Here is a 21,273-nt window from a genome sequence, read left to right as displayed (position 1 = left end):
AGGACCTTGGCAGCATCGCATGGGGCAGGCCCAGGATCCGATCAGTCCCGGAGAACTGGTCAGTCTGGGGTTTGTTTGGGGAACGGCACGGCTCAGGGAAGGCTTCTGTTAAAAGTCACAGTGAGACCTAAGCAGCGGCCGTGACACTTACTGGGAGCCAACAGTTTGTCCCAGAGGTCCCTGTGTTGGCAAACCAATAACGCTATCCAGCGAGATTTTCTGTAGATTGTTTTGGTGGGGTTGGTCAATCAGAAGGCTCTTGCCTACACCAACTTTCAAGATATGTTAAAAGACTATTTTTGCCTTGGGGATTCAGCAGAGGTAACTGTACACAGGCCAGTCTTCATGAAACGTAAAATGTGTATTGATCTGAGATGAAAGGAGTTGCCATAGGGAGCAACATTCGGGCTCCCAAATGTCAGAGCACAAACCAAAGCCAAAGACAGAAACCATCAATTGAAATATCGTCTAGCTTCTTGCATCAAAGAAAATATCGCAGATCAAATTATCTGATATTTTGTGAATTGTTTGTTGCACAGGGGTTGTACTGATTGCACTAATTACCTGCAATAATGATACCCAGATCTTGGATCTGAATTTTAATTTTAGAATAATTTACAACTACTTATTGTTGCTGCCGTGGCCTTACAATTAAAAATAGCTAGCTACTGCAATTCCTTTTAGCACTACTGACCGAGATTTGTGGCCTGAAGAGGGACAGGCTATTTTACTTTAGCTGTGGCTCTATTCAAACATAAAAGATAATCGTGAGAATTATAATTGCGCAAAAGTTTAACATTCATTTCTGCTTCGACAGAACATGAGATAGCTTCTTTCCTTGGGTCATTTAATCTATTAATTACGCCACACTAATTTATGTCAGGTCCCCACCTAGCGGCGTGCGGGCTGGCTTGCCCCTCTCAGGTCTGCCCTGTCCTCCATGGCCACATCTCACAGCGTTGGTGCCACAACTACACACGGAACTGACGCCAAATGCAGGCACGGTCACCTCTTCTTGGCATAGTGAAGTTTGGGTTCTTGACACTTACTGCACTGGAAAGGTTTTCCTAAATGGTGAGCAAAGAAAACAAAGTTAAAGGTTTGGAGAGCAGACAGATGCTCTGGTACTTGGAAAAGGACTCAAGAATTCTTTCAGAAGTATGTTTGGCAAGTGTTACATCTTATTAAAGAATTTCTTGGTAATGAAGCCATTTGATTCGAGCAGGCAGTGGTGGAAAATCCCACCTGGGGAGCACTGCAGGAGCACCCCTCAGACCTGGGAGAAGAGCAATGGGAAGGACGAGGAAGGGGGTTCATGTAACCAGCTGCCATTAAGACGTTGTTACGAAGCTATTGTTTACTACCTCATAGCAGTTAGTGGCTGCCTTCCGACAAAGGTCATTGCCTGTTAGAGGCGAAATCACTAAATTCAGAAGATGATGGACTCAAGTCTGAACCAAACACCAAGCATAGATTTAGCCCTAGATATGTTATGAATTGTCTCCGTGCATTTTTTAAAGCATTCTGATCTTCAGTTAAGCCTCGTAAATATTTGATTGCAGAATAAATTAGAATAACGAAGTTACGGTATCTTTGATAATCCTGGCTGTGTGGACAGGAGCTGTTCCTCACTCTGCTTTAATTAAAATGTTGATGTGGTTCCCTGGAATTAATTGATCTGTGTGTGCTTTTCACAAACTGGCTTTTAATTACAGGTATGTTGCAGTGACATTCAAGCAAAGATTTATTGGAAAATAAACATGAAGCACCCACTGCTTGTGCAAGTTTTGATAGAAAACGTCGCGTAAAGGTAATAAATTGTATTTGTTGTAAGTGAAGGAGAGAGATGGCAACTGGTTTTCCTGCCATCCCTCTTTTTTTCACAAATTTCCATCTACTGCATCTATCTTTATTTGATAACATGTTCTTAGGCCTGAATTGTAGTCCATTTGCTTCTGGCAAGAAGTAGAAAATGTGTTGGTAAAAGATTTTACCAAAGGACATATTTATAGGGATGAAACTCAGTTCTCTTTTAGGTGAAGAACAGTAGCAGAGGAATGCAGGAGATGTCATAGAGAACTGCAAGTTTTGCTTTAAATCTCAGCCAAATGAATATTATGGGGCATAACACACCTCATAATAATAAAAAAAAATAAGGACTCTAACCATTGACTATTGGCATTAAAGTGAGATTTCCCACTACCATCAACTTCAAGATCAAATTCATCCTTTAAAGCTAATAGAGCCAACCCTATTTTTTGAAGGTTCCCATTAACAATTGCAGCTGCTTCAATTCTGTCTAAATCCAGATCTCGTTTTATTCATGCATGGACAGAATGAGGCCAAATCCTTGGGGACAAGAGTTCCCGGGGACTAAGTGAGCCAATGAGCCAGCTCTAATTAGACAGAGCAAGGTAGGAAAATTAAAAAGGGAGTGTTTGTATTAAAATCCTGAAGTTGGGGGATCTTTTTTATTTGATGGATTTTAGTTGAAATTTAATGAGTGCGTGTTTGTTTTTCATTAATACATCATGTAAGATGTGGTCAACAATGTCCCCAGACTAATTCTTCAGGATGCAGAAACGAATCATTTAAGCCTATTTGTACATCACTATGCGCAGATACTCATCTCTCCATTCAGCCTGTTTTGCATACTGTCCCGTCGCATAGAGAATAAATAACACTGAAGTAGCATTCATTGGTTTTGCCGGGCTGCTTTCCGACCTGCCTTACTAAAACTTCACCAGGGCCATCACAGGCCTGCTCCGATACAAGTAAAGAACTAGTGTTAACTGTTAAAATGGAAGCATCGTTTGTAAAACCACAGTCTAGTTGTGTCCAGAAAACTCACCTTAGAGAAAGCTCTGAAGAACTACCCTTTCAAAACAGCCTTTTTTTCCTCTTTATTCTTGCAAATGTGATTTCTAAGCATTTCTTAATCTTATTAAGTAATAAATTACATTAAAACTCATGTTCGCTACACAAAACACTGTCATCAAGTTCACAAGTAAATCACCCTGGTCACACTATTATGAGGATTGAAATTTGCACTTAATTTTCAGCTAGAAACAACTCCAGCAAACAAAAATCTACAACTTAACAAAACTACCGTATCTTTAATAATTTTCTTTTTAACCAGACCCTGCTTTATTCAGAGCTTTTGGAAAAGGCAGAATAACACAAACAGGATATACTATGTGCCCCTACTTAGGAAAGAGCAGTTTAGATCTTGAAGGATTTATTACATGCTGCTCAATGGAAGAGAGAGTCAGCTTTTTTCTTTTTCTTTTTTTTTTTTCAAATTAACTAATTATCCTCATAAGGACCTTAAATTCCCTAGTCAGTGGAAAGAAGCATGTACTCAAATTACTTGGATAATTTCCCTCTCTGCTGTTCTCTGGAGCCATCTGCTTCTCTGCACTGATATAGTCCACTCAAAGTCTGCAGATCACAGGTGAGCCATCCAACACAGGAATATTTCCAAAATTATCAAAATGGTCATTGCAAATTTTTTTTAAGTGACTAAAAGAGGAAATTCAAAGTATTGAGAAATACTAGTAAAAGCAATTCAGTTCTTTTAGAAAGACTCAACCATGACTCCTCCACCTTCTTCCATCTTAGAGTTAGTGTCACTGACACTAAAAAGCACTTGGAAAAATCTATGGTCATGCAAGTTTCACTCTTCAGGCAAATGCTTGAGGATTGTAGGAGTCATTTTGCACCTTAACAGCCTTTTTTCCTGTGCATATATAAGTTTAAATGCTACCTATGCATATATTATTGAATAAATAAAATTATCTAGAGAGGAAGGGAGGGAGTGGAAGAGTCTAACAAAAGGATACAATGAACATCAGAGAATAGCTTTCTGATTAAGATTATGCAGCAAAAATCCAGAATCCTTTACAAATCAAGTGCATTTTGGAGTTGACTAAAGACATTCCATTTAAAAAAATAATATGTCTCTTTTTAAGTAATATTAAGTTGGTCTCAAGGACATTCCCTAGACATCTCAAAGTAGGCAAACTCTCCCCTAGAGGGACCTCAGGAACACAACATGGAGCAGCTGTTAGACCTCTCTCCTGGGTAAGCCGGCTCTCCTGCCTCCTGTCACATGCTCGAGCAGATAGGTAGGCAGAAATAGGGTAACTTCGTGCTATCTCTTATATTTTAAAATGTGATAAATTTATATTCTCAATATATGCTAATGAAAAAAAAAGGGGGGGGGAGAAGTTTGAAAGCAGTTGTTTGAGAAAGCCCAGGTTTAGCATTGATCAGAGAGTTAGAGGTCACATTACGTTAAACAATCTGATTATTTCTTCTGGTCCAAAAATCTGTGTTTCTTAAAAATCTAGGTTTCTAAAATGCTCAGAACTTTGTGACTCACCATTGCTTCAAGAGTAGTTAAACTAAGACCTAATGGCATAAGATTTTCTGCATTTAGTTAAAACAATATTTTTGAGAGAAGTCCTGACGTGAAAACCTCTTAAGCTTCTCAGGCGAAAATCAAGTTTCTGGTCCTGAAACAGAACCATTTAAGTCAGCGGGGTTTCATCAGTGCAGCTCAGAATAGAATCTGCCCATTAGCATGTTTAACGCATTTACTCACTGCCAGAGTTCTGCCTTAATTCACTTTTCTGAATAAGGTTCAATTTCAGCACTCAAAATCAATTTAATATTGTGGACAAGTGAAATTATTTCAATAGCAATGCTAAGAAACAGAAAGGGCTAAGTAATTGCAGACGAAATATAACTAAATACGGATGTTATGTATTTTTGAGACTTTGAAATGTATGCTATGTGTTTGTAATAGAGCACATGGCCCCTTCTTAATCACAGAATCATAGAATCGCCGAGGTTGTAAGGGACCTTTCAGATCATCTAGTCCAATCATCAACCTAACTCTGACAAAACCACCACTAAACCATATCTCTAAGCACTATGTCTACCCATCTTTTAAATACCTCCAGGGATGGTGACTCAACCACTTCCCTGGCAGCCTGTTCCAATGCTTGGTAACCCTTTCAGTGAAGAAATTTTTCCTAATATCCCTCCTAAACCTCCCCTGGAGCAACTTGAGGCCATTTCCTCTTGTCCTATCACCTCTTACTTGGGAGAAGAGACCGACACCCACCTCACTACAACCTCCTGGAAGGTTGTAGAGAACGATAAGGTCTCCCCTCAGCCTCCTTGGCCCTAGGGATTAGCTAGCTCTGCTTTAGTTGAATGCAAATACTGGGAATCAGCTAAAGAGCACCAGTTCTAGATGAAGAATGACAGGACCCATCCCACAAAACCAGAGGAAGAAGAAACAGGCTTCCTCTAGCCATCTTTATGAGTGCTTAAAAGATGAAGTGGAATTTGTGGGCTTGCCTAGTGAAATTAATTTTTTCTGATACCACAAATAGCTAGAGAGTTGGTCCAAGGGTTTATTTGGAAGGAAGATTAAAGCTTTATTTGATTATCTGGATGGCCCTATTCACTCCACTTAAAATGGCACCAGTCTGAGAGACAACCAAGTGAAGTGGTTAGAGCTGGTATCTGCATGGAAGTAGGTGAGATCAAGTTACTGTGTTCAAGGGGAAAGACAGAAAATGTTACTGTCTGGAATGAGTGTAAGAACGAATAGATGTGTGATAAAAGAGCATGACAAGCGGCCTTAGAGAAAGGCAGAGATTACAGCAATGTGATCAGATGGTGACTCTTTCAAAAACCATTTAAAATAAAACAGCTGAAATTGCTTTGCAGGAACACAGGAGTTCTCACGCTCAGCCTCGCTGATGCTTTGTCTAATCCAGATTTCTCCTGATACTTCAGATGAAAGTTGCTTTACCTGATCTGGGGTTTGCAACAGGTAAAGCAGGTAATGGCTGTGCATACCGCAAAATAGAACTGAAGATTAATTATGATGTGAAGCAACTCCTAGAAGTAATCAGGTAATTTATCGAACGGTGTGTGTTTGCCACCTAGTGGTACAAAACCAAAATTTTTGCTCTGATGTGTGAGAGCAGACAAGACAAATGAGATCTCAGCTGAGGGTCTGAGACCTTCTGAGGTCACAGAAGCGAACTTCTCCCATGCAGAAATATGACTGCTTCCAGGCAGGTGGTGGTGGCAGCTGTGGTTAAAAGTATAACTGTCTTTTTAGGAGCTAGGGACAGAAATTTGGCAGCCCCTGACCCACCAGGCTTACGAGTCGATCATTAATGAGTGAGCGAGGGTTATCCAATAATTGATCTGTTGCTCCTTTTTAGAATTCTGGTCATTGCTCCAGTCTTTCAATCTTACAGGTCCATATTCTAAGAATATTCAGGCACCCAACTTTTCGCTGCTTTCTGTGAGAATTCAGGCAACTAAATATCCTGGGGATTGGAGATTATGTTCTAACAGTTTGTAAACCACGCTTGTAAAAGCCTCAGCCAAGGGCCCTCCAGATTTCTAGAGTGATCAGCCATGCTCTACAGCATCCCTGTATGAAGATATTTTCCAACCATTAGACTGAACTACAATTATCAGCTCATTAAAAAATTGTACAAGAAATATATACCGTTGTGGCAACGGAACACATATACCTAAACATAAGCTATAAGACTATTTTTCTCTCTTAAAACATTTGAAGGACGTGTGAATAAAGGATTAACTTTATTTATCAGTTATGTCATATAATAAATACAAGACAAGGCGAATGCATTAATAGAAATATATTTTATCAGAAGAAATTATATACAGCATGATGCCTAACCATATATGTTATTTACCTGGATTTCTTGTTGTATAGATATATGTTGTATATGTTGTAAGAAAATAATAATAATAATAATATATTGATTTTTTTATCAGTATTCAGGAAGTTTAAAATAATTCCCACATCCCAACTAAACAGCAAATGTTTTCAGCTTTTACTATAAAAACACAGCTAAGAATTAAGAGTTGGAGTTTTCACTGTATCTCTGTGATTCAGAAGCATCACTCAGCTTAGCTGTTCCTGGGATTTTCCCTCCTAAATCATACAGATTATTTTTTTTAAACCCCTTTCACAAACCACGATGAATGAAAACAATACAAATTATATAGGGGACAAATCCCAGATGACTAAAACAAAGATTAATGAGATTGAATTAACTTTACTATGTAGTGTTAATTATATTAATACTAATATGATTCTGAAAAGTACCTATACAGTAACACCACGTATATAACAGAATTTGTGGAAGAAAAATTAAAAAAAATATGACATGCTATTAGCTATGGTCCCTTCTTTTAAAAAAATTATTGAATCTTCTATTTATTGAGCAGCTATTGCTATGTTCACTTGTTCATTCGTCCACTCATTCAACTGTTATTTATTTAACTAATTATTCAATTAATTGTTCACAATTGTTCACTGAGGGACCATGTATGATCTATGTTTTACAATTGACCTCAAAGAGTGAGGCAGCTGAATGCATCCGATAGAAAATAGAAAAAGGCATCGCAAGGTTCACAACAATTATCCAGGGTTCAAAGCCAAAAACTATTTCTTCTAGTCCATTGTCATATTCCGGACGGCACCCGAATGCCGGTGGTATCCAAAGCTGCAAGGGAAGAACGCAAGGCCAGTGTTAATCACCGGTGATACAAGTGACTAGACCTTAATGACTGTGGCCCCCCTGAACTGCAGCTTGATTTCAGAAATCTCCAAGAAAACCCTCCCTGTTGCTACTGGGGCACACTGGTAGAAGAGGGTTTCAGCTTCTGCTGCTGCTGCTACGGTTTTTGTACTGTGACTAAAACAAGCTTCCATGTTTAAATAAACTTTGTTCCCCAAAGGCACATTCACTTATTCTTCCAGAAGAAGTAAAATTTACTTGCTACAATCTATAGAACCATATAATTTTAACGTACTTATCAGGCTTGAAAGGTTGGGAAGCTTTTGGGTATTAACTTGTGAATTATGTTCAGAATGTCTTACCGAAAGATTGCATAGGAATAAAAATGCAGCGATGTTCTTCAGAATTCTCCTCTTGTTGTTAGTAACGGAGTTTCTACTGTAAAAGGAGATATCTGAGGCTGAATGCATGACCAAACTCTTATCCTGACTCGTTTCTTCTTTGGCACCGTGGTCATTTTCTCTCCCACAGCCACTGCCCTTTAACAGGCAGGGCACCTCTCCGCTCTCTGGAGCGGCTCTGCCATTGTAAATCTCTTTGTACGAGGGGGTAAGTGACAAAGAGCTCCCCCGTGATATAGTCACGATTCGAAGAGTTTTAATATCGTCGTTCACCTTTTCCTGCTCACGATGTATGGATTCAATGATAAAGAGGTTCTGAATATATTTCTCAATAATAACCAGGACGGAGTAGGGTAGGTTATACCACGTGTATTTTGGATGGGCTTGGGCACAGATTATGGCGAGGATCGAGCCCCAGGAGAGGAGCCAGGACCCTGCAGCCGTGCCCACCAGCAGCTCAGCATCAAGTTTTCGAGCGGGATTTTTTGAATTATCCAGTGATCTGTCTTCCAGTCTGTAGATGAGAAGGGCGACAATTCCAGCTGTACACATGAGAGCCAATACAAAGATAGCATGCAAGTAAAACATAGTAAGTGCTAACTCGCTTTTGATTTTTGAACGTCCAATCTGAATTAAATAGACAACAACTATGGCTATTGTGCTAGTTAAGACAACTAGTCCAAAAATCATTCCAACGGTTATGCCGTGGAATTTGAATGGAGTTTTGTGTTGCTGGTGGTGCTCGACTTTGCGGCCAATGTTCTTCCACAGGACATAGAGCATCGTGGATGCTAGGATGTGGTACTCTATATTAAAGGGGTATAGATAATATATTCCTTGAGAAAATATCGAACAGAGAGTTGTTGTTGTGCAATTGCATTGAGGTGCATGATCATCTAAAACTAAAGGAGAGGGAGAGATTAGTTACGTGCATGATAAGGATTTCTCATTTACAGTGAATAAATAAAACATAAATAAAATAACAAAACATAAAAGGTAAGATTTCAGTTAAACAACACCTCACACCACCCAGTTAGCCACCTAAGAAAAGGTTTTGTCATTGAAGTCATTAACCTAACAAGGCTTTCACATGTGCACTGAAGTAAGATCTCTGACTTCACTGCTCAGCCACTGAGCAATAATCACATCATGAAGGAATGCTGCACCAAAGTGCACCAAACTTCAGCAGGGTCTTGGTAAAAGTACTTTTTTATAACACAAAAATCCCAAGGGCTTTGAGTCCTCAGCCCTTCAGCTTAGAAGGCTTTTATAGAAGCCCGAGGAGAAGAGAAGGCTCCAGGGAGACCTTACAGCAGCCTTCCAGTTCCTAAAGGGGGCCTACAGGAAGGATGGGGAGGGACTCCTTATCAGGGAGTGTAATGATAGGATGAGGGGTAACGGTTTCAAACTGAAAGAGGGGAGATTTAGATTAGATATCAGGAAGAAATTCTTTACTGTGAGGGTAGTGAGGCACTGGAACAGGTCGCCCAGGGAGGTTGTGGATGCCCCATCCCTGGAGGTGTTCAAGGCCAGGCTGGATGGGGCTTTGAGCAGCCTGGTCTAGTGGGAGGTGTCCCTGCCCAGGGCAGGGGGGTTGGAACTAGATGATCTTTAAGGTCCCTTCCAACCCGAACCATTCTATGATTCTATGATCTGTGGATCAGATCAAGAACAAGCTTAACACAGAAAAAACTCAATTCTACTCTCATTTTTTATCAGTTATTTACACTGGTGTGGTTTCTGATACCAAAACCTCTTAATTAAAAAGTTGTTTATGTCTAGGAAAGAGGACATTTCACTCAATGTCCCACTATAGTCCTAAGGTTAAAAAAAAAATTAAAATCAATCTTCTCCTTTTGAGAGGAACCTATGAAATCATTATCTCTCTGCTGTGGAGTTAGCTGCATTGTAAACCCCTAAGGCATCTCAATGAACAATTGTTTGTATTTGTAAAATAAATAAATTTAATGTGCACTTATAACCTAAGCAAATAATTTCAGAAATCAGAATTTTCCACAATGGTAGAAAAAAAAAAAAGATACTTATTTTCACAATGTGTTTATTTCTAAATATATAAAAATACATGCTGAAGAGCACATTTTTAGGCACTCATTGTATATTTGTGCCTGGAAGTTTTTCTTTTGTTTTCTATGATTTTAGAAGAGAGGAGGAGAGGAGAAAGCTGGTATTGTTTTCTCTCAAGCACACAGTTAAGAGACGAAAAAAAATTGCTTTTGCGGTGGGTTGTATGTTAATGCCAAACTTGTCTTGCAGGTCACTGCTTCACTCCCCCTTATTTCAGATGCTATTTCTCATTATTCATAATTGTGTAACAATCCTGGCAGCAGAATAATAGAAAATAATATAAGGAAACAGCTTCTATTTAACAAGCGGAAATATCAAGAAGAGCCACTAACTTGTGATTTCTCTGCTCTCTACTAATGCTCCATGACTACAAAATCTCTGAGCTATCAATTCAGCTACCTGATTATTAATGGAAAGTAGATAGTTTCCATCGATACATCTGAAGGGTAACACTTGCACACAACTGTAAAACTGTGGGCATAATTTTAGACACAGTCATACTGAAAATACCATTTTACAGATTTTAACATTAAGTTTTCACTTATGTGTGAACTTGGGCAGGTATTATTAAAAATGCATAAAATTTTTCAATTTTTAGAGACTATAAATAGGAAAAAAAGAAATTAGTTCAGGCTTTGGCTTTGTAGATGTAAAACCAGGAGTTCTTAGGATATGGGCACTACTGAATTCAGCGGGTGGGAAAACATAAATTTTCCTCTTCAAAAGCTGTCTGTCCTTTCCCTTGTGAACACAATCAAAACTTATCAGCTGTACTGATAAATTTTCTTGGGAAGAAAACTGTTTATAGCTGCTGAGAACTTTTATTTCCTCTTTAAAGTTAAGCACTCCTAATTTCCCCATGCGTCAGTGGCATTTGAAAGCGGAAGGCATCCCCAGCAGTTATACTCAATGTTTGTTGACTGTAACTTGCATCATCTTAACCAATGGAGAAAATGGTTCGTTATAAAAAAAGAACCACCCAGAGCAAAATCCTTGTCTTGCAAAGCAGCACTAATGGATAACCCCCATCCCTCTGAGCCATTCCACTGAATCCCACAGGATCACATGCCACGTGTAACCACTCTCCTGGGAAGGATCTGCATGATTAGCCACACTTGTTTTGCTGTGAAAAACTTAAAATAGTAATTTCTGGTTTTAACACTGCTATGTTCAATTTACTTCTGTGATTTACTAATAAAGGGGTTCCTCAGTGATGTTACTCCTCAAATAAAATGCTTTTAAAAATCTGTTTGTTTGTTCGGAACTTATAGCATTTGAATTTCTTCTTGACCTCACCCAAAGAAAAAATGAGTAAACAGAAAACTACAGCCTGAATCACATTTATGATAATGATAATGATAACGATCATATAACATTTTAGCTGTGATCTGAACTGATCACTTACCAGTTCACTACCATTTGCTTGGGAATGACTATGCTGACATAGTCATGAACGACCCAGCTCCATCCTACAGCGACACGGTATTTTGTATGAGAGCCTGTTACAGCAGGAATTCCGAAATGTACCAATCCTTTCACTTACCTATTGTTATGTTTCCAAAACCAAGTGTGATTAGTCTTTCCTTATGTTCATTCAGTTGATGTTTTGACTCTGTTAGCACTCCATTTGTCCACAGGAGCAAATTTGTGAAGACAGAATGGATAACCCCAAACCTACAAAACAAAACAATTACTGAAGGAATCTGCACAGAGTATACACCTCCATATATGTTAAATAAAATGGACTGACTTTCTGCAGACATGCTACGTGGCACTATTTAGTTGTCAGTGCAGGGAAAAGAAAATCGTAACCGATCTCTCTAAAGATGTTCCTCAGTGGAGCACAACGGGTGTTATAGACTTACACAATTTTATAGAATCACAACGGCTTCATGTATTAAACCATTAATAGCATGCTGCTATTATTTGTTATGCTCTCTTATGTGATGGTTGTTATTCTTTGGGCTGGACAAACTTCATGTTAATGACAGTGATGAAACAGTCCGAACAAGGTTACTTGTTTTGCAAGCTGTATTTCAGAGCCTTCTGCAGTGCTCTGTCATACTCAATGTGGCTGGTCTGTCTTCACAGATACCACCACCTTCTCTAACTTCTAGTCCATGCATGTTTGTCTTCTGGAGCGACCTGAAGCCAACAGAGGGCTTTATCCCATTCAGACTGCTGATACAGTGAGGCTAGGTCTCCACGTGTTTTTGAGACTCCTGGTTTCTGCTAAGCCAGTTGTTTTTCTCCTGCACCTGAGGCTGGTAATGTTCCTTCTCCAAGAAACAGTTCTTTCTTTGTTACTGCACTGTTCTCACTGATAGACTTGCGGTTGGGGATTTTTAAAATTCTATTTATAAACAGAGCTGATTTCACCAGGTGACATTGCGAAGCCATCTGTGATCTCTCTCCTCATTGGCATGAGGCTTAAACACTCACCCAAGAGAGCAAAACAGAAGAAGAACCTGCTCCATAAATTATATTTCTGAATAATTTCTTTTACTTCCTATAGAAACTGGTCAGCTTATTGATAATTTGAGATGAGTATTTTAAAAGTTACTATGTTTGTTTATTTACGTTCTATGTACAGATAATCTACACTGTTGCCTCGGTTCTGTAAGAAATGTATGTATTCAGCTGTTCAGAGGACACATCAGTTACACTGCGAGAACCAACTTCCGGCCTCACAAATGTGCAAAATCCCTGAGGGATTTGGGTATATGGGATACCACCAGGGAGGCTGTATTTCCCACTGAATTTGCACATCTGCATCTCATTGCAAAAGGTGCTTTCCAAAAAAATCAATATAAAATACCTCAGATGTGTTGCACTGACTACAGGTTGCTGATGCAGATTCCCTGTCAGTAGCTAAATAAAGAAAACATAATATAGCATATAGTCCTCTGGCGCTTCCTTCCTTCCTTCAAAAAAAGCAAGTAACACTGTGGTATCATACATAGCCCATTTCCCCCTCTCAGGATAAAAATATACTTATTTGGTGACTGATCTATATTATAAAATATAAGCACAGTTTAAATGAGAAAAAAATAATTCAGACTAATGATTGTCTTCTCACTTGGGTAAATGGAGTTACTTTTAGTTATATTAACACAATTAAGAGGAAAATCAAACTGTAAATTTTCCATGTCCCTCATACAGGGGGACATTAAAGCACCGTGCAGACCTACACCTATTAGCATTCCAGATGAGAATCTGATCCACTTTACCTTTCAAGTGTTTTGAAAGACTGGATAATATCCTTTGCATGACACCAAAGAAAGTACACCTAAATGAAAGGAATACAGAGAAATGTCAGTACACTAATAAGCATGTGTGACACTGAAAAAGCAAAGTGCATCTGTAGATGGAAACTGTGATGATTTAAAGTGAGGTAGCTCCATCTTCACATACGTGAAATAACTTATGATTTCCTCTGATGTTCACCCAGAACCTCTCTGGCATGATGAACCTAAGATTTCTTAGATGCAGAGTCAGTGACTCAACCGCAAGAAGTCTCCATATGACTCACTAAAACATATCTTGTGTCTGTATCTGGAGAGGCTTTTATTTCAAAGGAAATAAAGCCACCAGCTGGGGACAGCAGTATGATTGCTGCAGGGCGTGGTGATGCTAAGTTTGAATAATTTATTAAATATATGGAATTGTCAGGAGGGAGAGAGATAAGCGAAAGGATGCCAGACTTGATTAATAAAACAAACAACAGACACCCAGGAAGCAAAAGGAAAGTTCTTACTGTCAGCCTGAGAGACGACTGCACCAGGAACACATGCAGTTGAACACAGTACAGTGCGGAAAGCTCAAGCTGGAGAATAAAAGAGAGAGAGATAACAGTATTGAGTTAGCAAATAAAGGGGAAAGAAGTTTTAAAAGCGGGAATCTCTGTTTGTGGGAGGATAACGGAAACCTCAGGCTACAGACTGGTGTTGAGATAAAACTGGTTCCAAGTGCTGATAACTACAAGGAGAACAATACCAATATTCCTCAGGGATGTCAGGGTGAAACTGGGAGTCCTGCTTACTCTGAATAGCTCCTAGGACACTGAACTGGATGGTAGGTGAACTATCAGGAGAGAAACGGTCCCAAAGGTTTCTCTTGGAAACCTGCGTGGGTTGGTGTTCCAGAAATGGTCAGAAAAGTGCAAAGAACTTTGGGTTCTTCTTCAGCAATACAGTAACTAGAAGTCCACTTAACCACTGTGCCCATTAACGTAGGCACCTTACACTACAGATGGTGTCGTCTGAGACATTCTGGTGACATATCTGATTTTTTGAAAAAGCTAGGAAAATGCAGTTCTCTGTGGGACTGCTACACCACCCAGCAATAACATGTTCATTCATCCCTCTAATGATCTATCAAAAGGAGGTGCAACCACTGTAAAACCCCAGGTGCAGAGGCCACAAGGTATCATGGAGGCTTCAACTGAAATCAAACAAATGGAAATTAGCACCTTAGTCTCATCTAATGCCATCTTCAATTTCCCATTCTGGGAGAGATGCAGTAAAATCTAAACAGCAGATGTGAAAGCGTTCTTCAAAACTTAGAAAGCATAACTTTTGAAGATCTGTTCGAACATCAGAGACAAGAAAGTGGGGGGAAATGGGAAAAGTCATTAAGGTAAAGCAATAGCATAAAATCCAATTTTTGCTCACAGAATATTCAAATACATTGCCTAAACGGGACTTCAGCCTACCAAACAGTGCAATGCACAGCCTGTCTTGGAAGGGCAGGTATGTGTTAGCTCATTCCTTGCACAGGTGCAGTATGTATGAATTTATTAACTTAATGGCACATATCAGGATGCATCATTAGAGTAAAATACAACAGAATCTGACACATATTCTATGGAAAACAAATCCTGAGGTTGTTAGATGACACGTGATTAGGCACGCTGTCTGCTGGAATTTCACCCTGTGTTTCAAGGACATGAGAAGATTTGTCTTAGGTCAGAGGCATCTGGCAAATTACTTTTTAACTTTTTCTTTGATTGCTCAGGCTAACATTCTAGATTTCAGTATTTTAAGCAAAGTAGATGATAAATTCAGCAACACTGGGTGATGTAAAATTTAAATTAGAATTCTTGTTCCCTTTGTTCAGTGTTGTTATATGCTGTTTCTTCCACACTCCGGTTCACGGTAGCAGAAAACCTTGTCGGCTCAGGGTCACTGGATGCAATGAAAAATGCTACACGCAGATCAGCAGGGAAAAAAGGCTTAGTTTCTTTGGTTTGCTTTTCAGCAAAAGCAAAGAATTTGCGAGACATGGAGCGTGGGTATTATGAGAAGGTGAAATTAAAATTACTTCAACAAAAATAAGACAGAAGAAGTCAGAGTTACTGCTCAAATTTCAATGCTTTTTTTGTTACAGAAAGCAGAAAAATGTAAGTTGTTCAAATGCTTAGCTACGTGCAACCACAACTGCTAGGAAAATCTTCCTTTTCTTTCTGAATGACTTAATTATCTTGGAAAGTGCATCAAAGGACCTGGCTACAACGGAGTATCTAAGTTGAGTGGCTTTCTCTTTCCTTCTTTCCTATAAATCTGATGACAGGGGCTTGGGAATTTATGTGATAAACAATCAGCTGTGGAATATCACCATGCAGTATAGACCCAAAGCCTTAAAATAAATAAACAAGCAGCTGGAATATTTTACGGGAGTCACTGTCTATGTTTGCTGTCATGCAGTCCCCGATAAGCATAACCAAATGCTTCTAGAAGGAAAAACCCATGTTCATTTGGTATAGGAAAGATGTGCGAGTATTTTATAACAAGCCAAATACCTGGGAAGGATTTTGCCCCTTTTAAGTATCAGACCTCCACCCCTAACCACAACGGGACATCAGGGTAGGCAGAATGAACTGAACTTGCGTGGCAAGTCCTATATACAAAAATAAGTTAATTGTCTTTAGCCAAGCTGCTCATTTCAGCCTGAAAATTCTGAAAGTCACATATGTAACTCGAGCTAAAGAAAAAGCATGTAACTTCAACTATAGAAGAGCATTTTTGGATTATTTCTTTTTTGAACCCACGTGAGTTTTACAGCTGAGCAATCTCAAGTTGCAAGGCCTGAATTTACACATAGAAACGATACACACGCACAAGAATTTAGCCCTCAAAAGTATCCTGTGATATAAATAGAAATTTAATTAGTGTAAAATTCGCTGATGATGAGAAGATAAAAGATATTTTTGGTAAGAGATACAGATGTAATATAAAACTGAAACCAGGAACTTTTACCTGTAAGATGGTATGCACAGCATGTGTAACAGGAAAAATGCCTTCAGTTGGTGATAAACAGTTCGAAAAATCAATGTAATATCCAATTTTAAAAGAGTCCAGAATTAAAGTAATCACTGCAAACAACGTAATCCCACCTACAAATGAAAAAAGATATTGGAAAATGTCAATGTGCGGTTATAGCATCTAGAGACAATTCGTACAATATCCTAAAATCTGTTTAGGGAAATAAAAGTCGATCAATATCTGTGTTTTTGTTGAAGGAAATAGATGCAGATCAATGTTCATGGAGACAATTGACTCAAAGAAGTTGGTTCCTCTAATCTGTGAAAGCCTCCGCCCAATATGTTATGAAGGCACATCCCCGTGCACGCCGTGCACAGCCAGCGCAGAGGAGCCAGCCCAGCGATGGCCAGGACCCAGAGACACTCGGCACCTTGCAGACGGCTCCCAGCTCCTTGCAAGGTCAGCCGCTCAAGTAACGGCAGCACTGAAGGGGCCATACAGCACGTGAATTAATGCTCTATACAGCCACACAGCAAACCATACAATTCCAGGGAGCTGAACAATCGTGTTTCAGTCTCCTGGGCCAAGAGCTCCACGTTGGTAACCCAATCGCTCAGTATGCCTTCCCCGGGGTCCAGGGGGTTACGTTTAACTCAGAGACCAAAACTACAATAAGCTGTATGGTTTGTTCTCCCAGAAAGGAACCAAAGATTTCACTTCTGTATCTATTATTCCCCCCTCCCCCCCAAAAAACCCTAATATGTTTCTCTAAATATGTATTTCATATCCTAAAGAACTTTCAAAATACATGTTTCCCCTTGTTTATTTTTTTTTTTCTTTCAGTAATGTAAGTATTTGTTACAAACTCGTTCTGGAAAGCTATATGGTAACACGATGTATATTGAGTTTGTAGCCATATGACTAAGCACAACTGGTGCTTAGTTACAAATATTAGTAATTACTGAACCAAACTCTAAAGTCTTCATTTGCTTGTTGTTTTTTTTTTTTCTCTCTGGGCTTTTATTCAAACAAGCTTCCACTGGATTTAATTTGGGCTTACTTGAACTAAGACTAGATAAAAATCTACCCACGGACCTTAACATATAGATCAGCATCAGTATCTTAATTTTTCTTTGTAATTCCTCACAGAGTAAATAATATCACTAATGTTGACTGTGATGAATATTTATCCTTTATAAGGGACCAAAACCTAACTTCCTTATAAGCACCACTTGTTCCACTTGTGTCAATAAAACACTAATTTAATAATTTACTTAATTAATAATACATTTATTATTAAACTTGCATTGATACAAATTAAGTATAAATTATAAAAATACAATGTATTTTTGTTTGTTATTTCATGGATCCTTTAAAATTAACCAAAAACAGGCTTCAGAAATTTTTGGTGGGCTTCAATCTGTTCCCATTGAAATCAATAGTTTTGCCATTTTTCTCCGGGGATTAGAAGAATTTATATGACTCATTTCTTTGAATGTTCGATTATTTCCTTTATTCAAACGACATCTAAATGTTTCTGGCAATGACTCAGGTGGCCACATTGTAAGCACATACGAAATGTCCAACATGCATAAAGCTCCAGGCTTCAAAAGAGAATGATTGTACTACTTTGCTTAGGCAAAAGTCAAAGCACAACTACAATGACCGTACATATGGTATGCTAATTGTTTCCATGTTAACTTTTCCTTTCCTTCCATCCTGAAGATGGAAACTTCAGTATTACTTACTAATACTAAATACTAGATATATACACCCATAATTATAAATAAGGAAGATAATTCCAGTGTTTTGCTATTTCTGTTTGAAAGTTAAAAAAAACATTAAATGATTGCTATTGAGCACTCAATTATTAAAAAAAAAAAAGGATTTTTTTCAAATGTTCATTGAAACCTGCATATCTTAGGGGGGGTCAAGAGTAGGATTTTCAGTATTGCTAGGTGCTAGATTAATTCTTTCTATAAACCAGCAAGATGATACAGCTGTGAAAATGCCACTCTAAACTTAAAATATTGTTCAAATAATAGACAATTTAATGCAAGCACTAAAAAGGTAGAAGTTGAAGTCTGCCAAGAGCTTTGGAAGTCGACTAGCTGCCTATGCTTTAAACAGAAGCTGTGCTGCTGGAGAACATGCTAAAATAAGGCCATTTGTGAAGACAATTGATTTTCGAGTTCTCTGGCTCACTTGGCAGAACTTACAAATAATGGTCAGAGACCTTTTCCTAGCAGGAGAGTGTCCTCAGGGGAGTAACATTTGGAATAAGTCAAGGAAAGGACTTCCTAAGCTTCCCTGTGATCATTTGGGTCAGGATAACCGTACCTTATTAAAGACAAAGCTCTCCCTGAAACTTTTCTCACATTCAGACAATAAGAGCGGCTCTCAGTCTACCACACAAGTGGGAAGGCAGCTGTGCTCTAGGGTTCACACAGTTGCAAAAATGCTCAAGGGAACCTTTCTGTCAGCAATTCTTGTAAACTATTTGTCCTTCTAGCATTGTTAACCGTGTGCAAGGAGTCACTTATAGGAGGTTTTTGTTAAGTCATTCTTTTTCAACGTTTATCATAGCAAAATGCTCTAAGCAGCCGGCTACCACCACTTTAACTGAGATGATATTCACAGTTTGAAGGGCATCGTGAAAATATACTCATAGTATATGGACATTTTCTCTAACGATGAGAGCAAGGAGTCATTCTTCAAAAGCAGCGGATAGAGCTAGTCAAAAATCTCAGCGAGCTTTCCGTAGAAAGACTTGATGAAAATTTATCCTCCCGCCCCTCCTCCTTTTTGGACTTTCAGTCTTTCAGATAAAAGATTTCTATGACAAAACCATTGATGCAGAGGAGGGCAAGGGGGATCTTGGCAGAGGAATTGCCACCTGAGTTTTTCCTTAGCTCAAATAAGTTTTCTTTTACCAACAGAGGATAAAGGACTTGTACAGGGTTGTTGTAACTACAAGAAACTCCTAAGAATAGGAAAAGTGTAGGTCTTTCCCTAAGGGCGAATTTGTTGAATTGCAGCCTAGACATCCAAGAGAAGCGGTGGAAGCCACACCACTTGAGAAGGTAGTACAAAGGGCCATCCTGTGCTGGTAAAAGAAATGGATAAGGTAACCTAGTAGTGCATTCCGGTATCTTATTTCTAAGTTTCTGTGACTCCTTATATCCTGTAGGACAAATGAAATGCTGTGAATGCCGTGCCAAAAGAAAAAGGGCAGGGGGTTCTGCTGTACTTAACCATGTTAAGCAGTATTTATCCCATACTTAGGAGGAGAAAGCTACTCTCTGAGTAACAAAAGCATAGCTTGGTCCAAAATAGGATCAAATTAAGCCTTGCATTAATGAACTTTATGAGGTTGTAAGCCACATAAGCTAATGAATGAAAAATGCCCAAGAGCTGAATATTGTTTTGGAAAACAGTGAAGGAGAACAATTAAACAGTTGGTACATGGACTCCATACGTTTCAGGAAAGAGTCTACAGACCACAGCTGTAACATGTTAGACACTAAAAAAAAAGATTTTCCCTGGGCAATTCATACAGCTCAATTGTTAACAGCTGCAAAGAAAAGACACACAAGCACTGAGACTGAGAACAAACTCAACTTCCACAACACAACCTTACCTTTCAAAATAATCAGTTTTTGTGTGTTCTTGGGATTTTCGTTTAGATATTTCATTAGCTGCTGTGATAATTAACTGTTGTCTCACTGCTAGCAGGACAGAAATATTTTATGGAAAAGCTGTCCTATAGCACTCCACTTTACATACTTAATTCCCAACCTATCATTTACAAACCTATTCATTTACAGTGCTGAGACTGGCAAAGCAGTCGGTAAAACTGGGCTTGCCTCTGACCTCCGCACAATGCTGATGTGGGTTGTTTCCTTTTCTTGGGACCCAGAAACACAGCATTCCTGTCACTCTGATGGGGTGATGGGCTCCCCAACCACAACCTCTCAATAAACCTTTATATCCTTACTCCAGTACACACCTGACTCTGCAGATAAGGGCCCACATCCCTGCAAACTTCCTTACTTTTCTGACAAGTTCATGCTAGCTTTAGCTTCCTTGATTAAAAGTTTTATGTACTTATCTCCAAACTTATATGGCCAGGGATTTTGTCCTCTTCTGTCTATCTCCAGACATTTCTAAGGCATTACTGTACACATATACATGGGAATCCTTGATATACATCAGTACAGAGAGCACTTGAGGACCTTTCTGACTGGTACTGGCCTAAAGTAAGTTGCATTATATTGCCTGGAAAAGGTGGTAATTCCTCCAAGACAGTTGTATGACATCAACATAATTGCTTCTTCCATTAGCTATATTTTATTTTTAAAGTGCCACCAAACCAGCCTGGTAAGGGGAAAAAAGGTGCCAGAGCTTTCAGCGCTGTAAATGGCAGGTTGGAAAGTGAGGCTGTTCAGCAAACAGCTTTCCCATACAATCTCCGAGTATGTTCAGCTTATGCACGTATTTACTTTAGAGTGCACTGCCTGTGCGTTAAGTTCATGAACACCAGGATGCCTCCTGGTAGGGACAGCGAGGGTAACAAAGTGGTAGCCAAGATGGGTGATGGCACGGACGTCCCGTGTGCGGTGCCACCCTGTGTGCCACCGGCCAGTACTCACACTTCAGCCAGCGGGCTCCGGCGTGTGTGTCCTTGTCTCGGATCAGCCTCCTCTGCGTGCAGCTCCTGCCGAGGTACCAGAGCATCCACAGCAGCTGGATGAGCATCAGCGTGATGAGGTAGGAGAGCAGGTGGCTCTTGCTGATGCCCACGGCGTGCACAGCCCAGGCGAAGGTGAGCAGCAGCCCGGCCAGGAAGAGGTTGATGCCGTACTGGCTGCTGAGGATCTCGGCGTTTTTCTGCGGGTAGCTGCCGCCCACCGAGGGAGAACCGGCGGCTTTCTCCAT

The 21,273-nt window shown here is 39.4% G+C and overlaps 1 protein-coding gene across 1 annotated transcript; it reads right to left on the bottom strand.

The window, feature by feature from the left end:
- Positions 1-7,400: 7,400 nt before the first annotated feature.
- On the bottom strand, positions 7,401-21,273 carry OTOP1 (otopetrin 1). Its single transcript, XM_074589465.1, has 6 exons — positions 20,988-21,273; positions 16,330-16,466; positions 13,303-13,361; positions 11,616-11,746; positions 7,949-8,889; positions 7,401-7,571 (listed from the first exon to the last, which is right to left on the bottom strand). Exons 1-6 carry the CDS (start codon positions 21,271-21,273, stop codon positions 7,401-7,403), a joined length of 1,725 nt encoding a protein of 574 aa, XP_074445566.1.

Source organism: Larus michahellis, chromosome 5 (assembly GCF_964199755.1).
Source record: "Larus michahellis chromosome 5, bLarMic1.1, whole genome shotgun sequence".
Classification (NCBI taxonomy): Eukaryota; Metazoa; Chordata; class Aves; order Charadriiformes; family Laridae; genus Larus; species Larus michahellis.
Note: the sequence above shows the minus strand (reverse complement) of the source record. Positions and strands in the feature narration are given on the sequence as shown.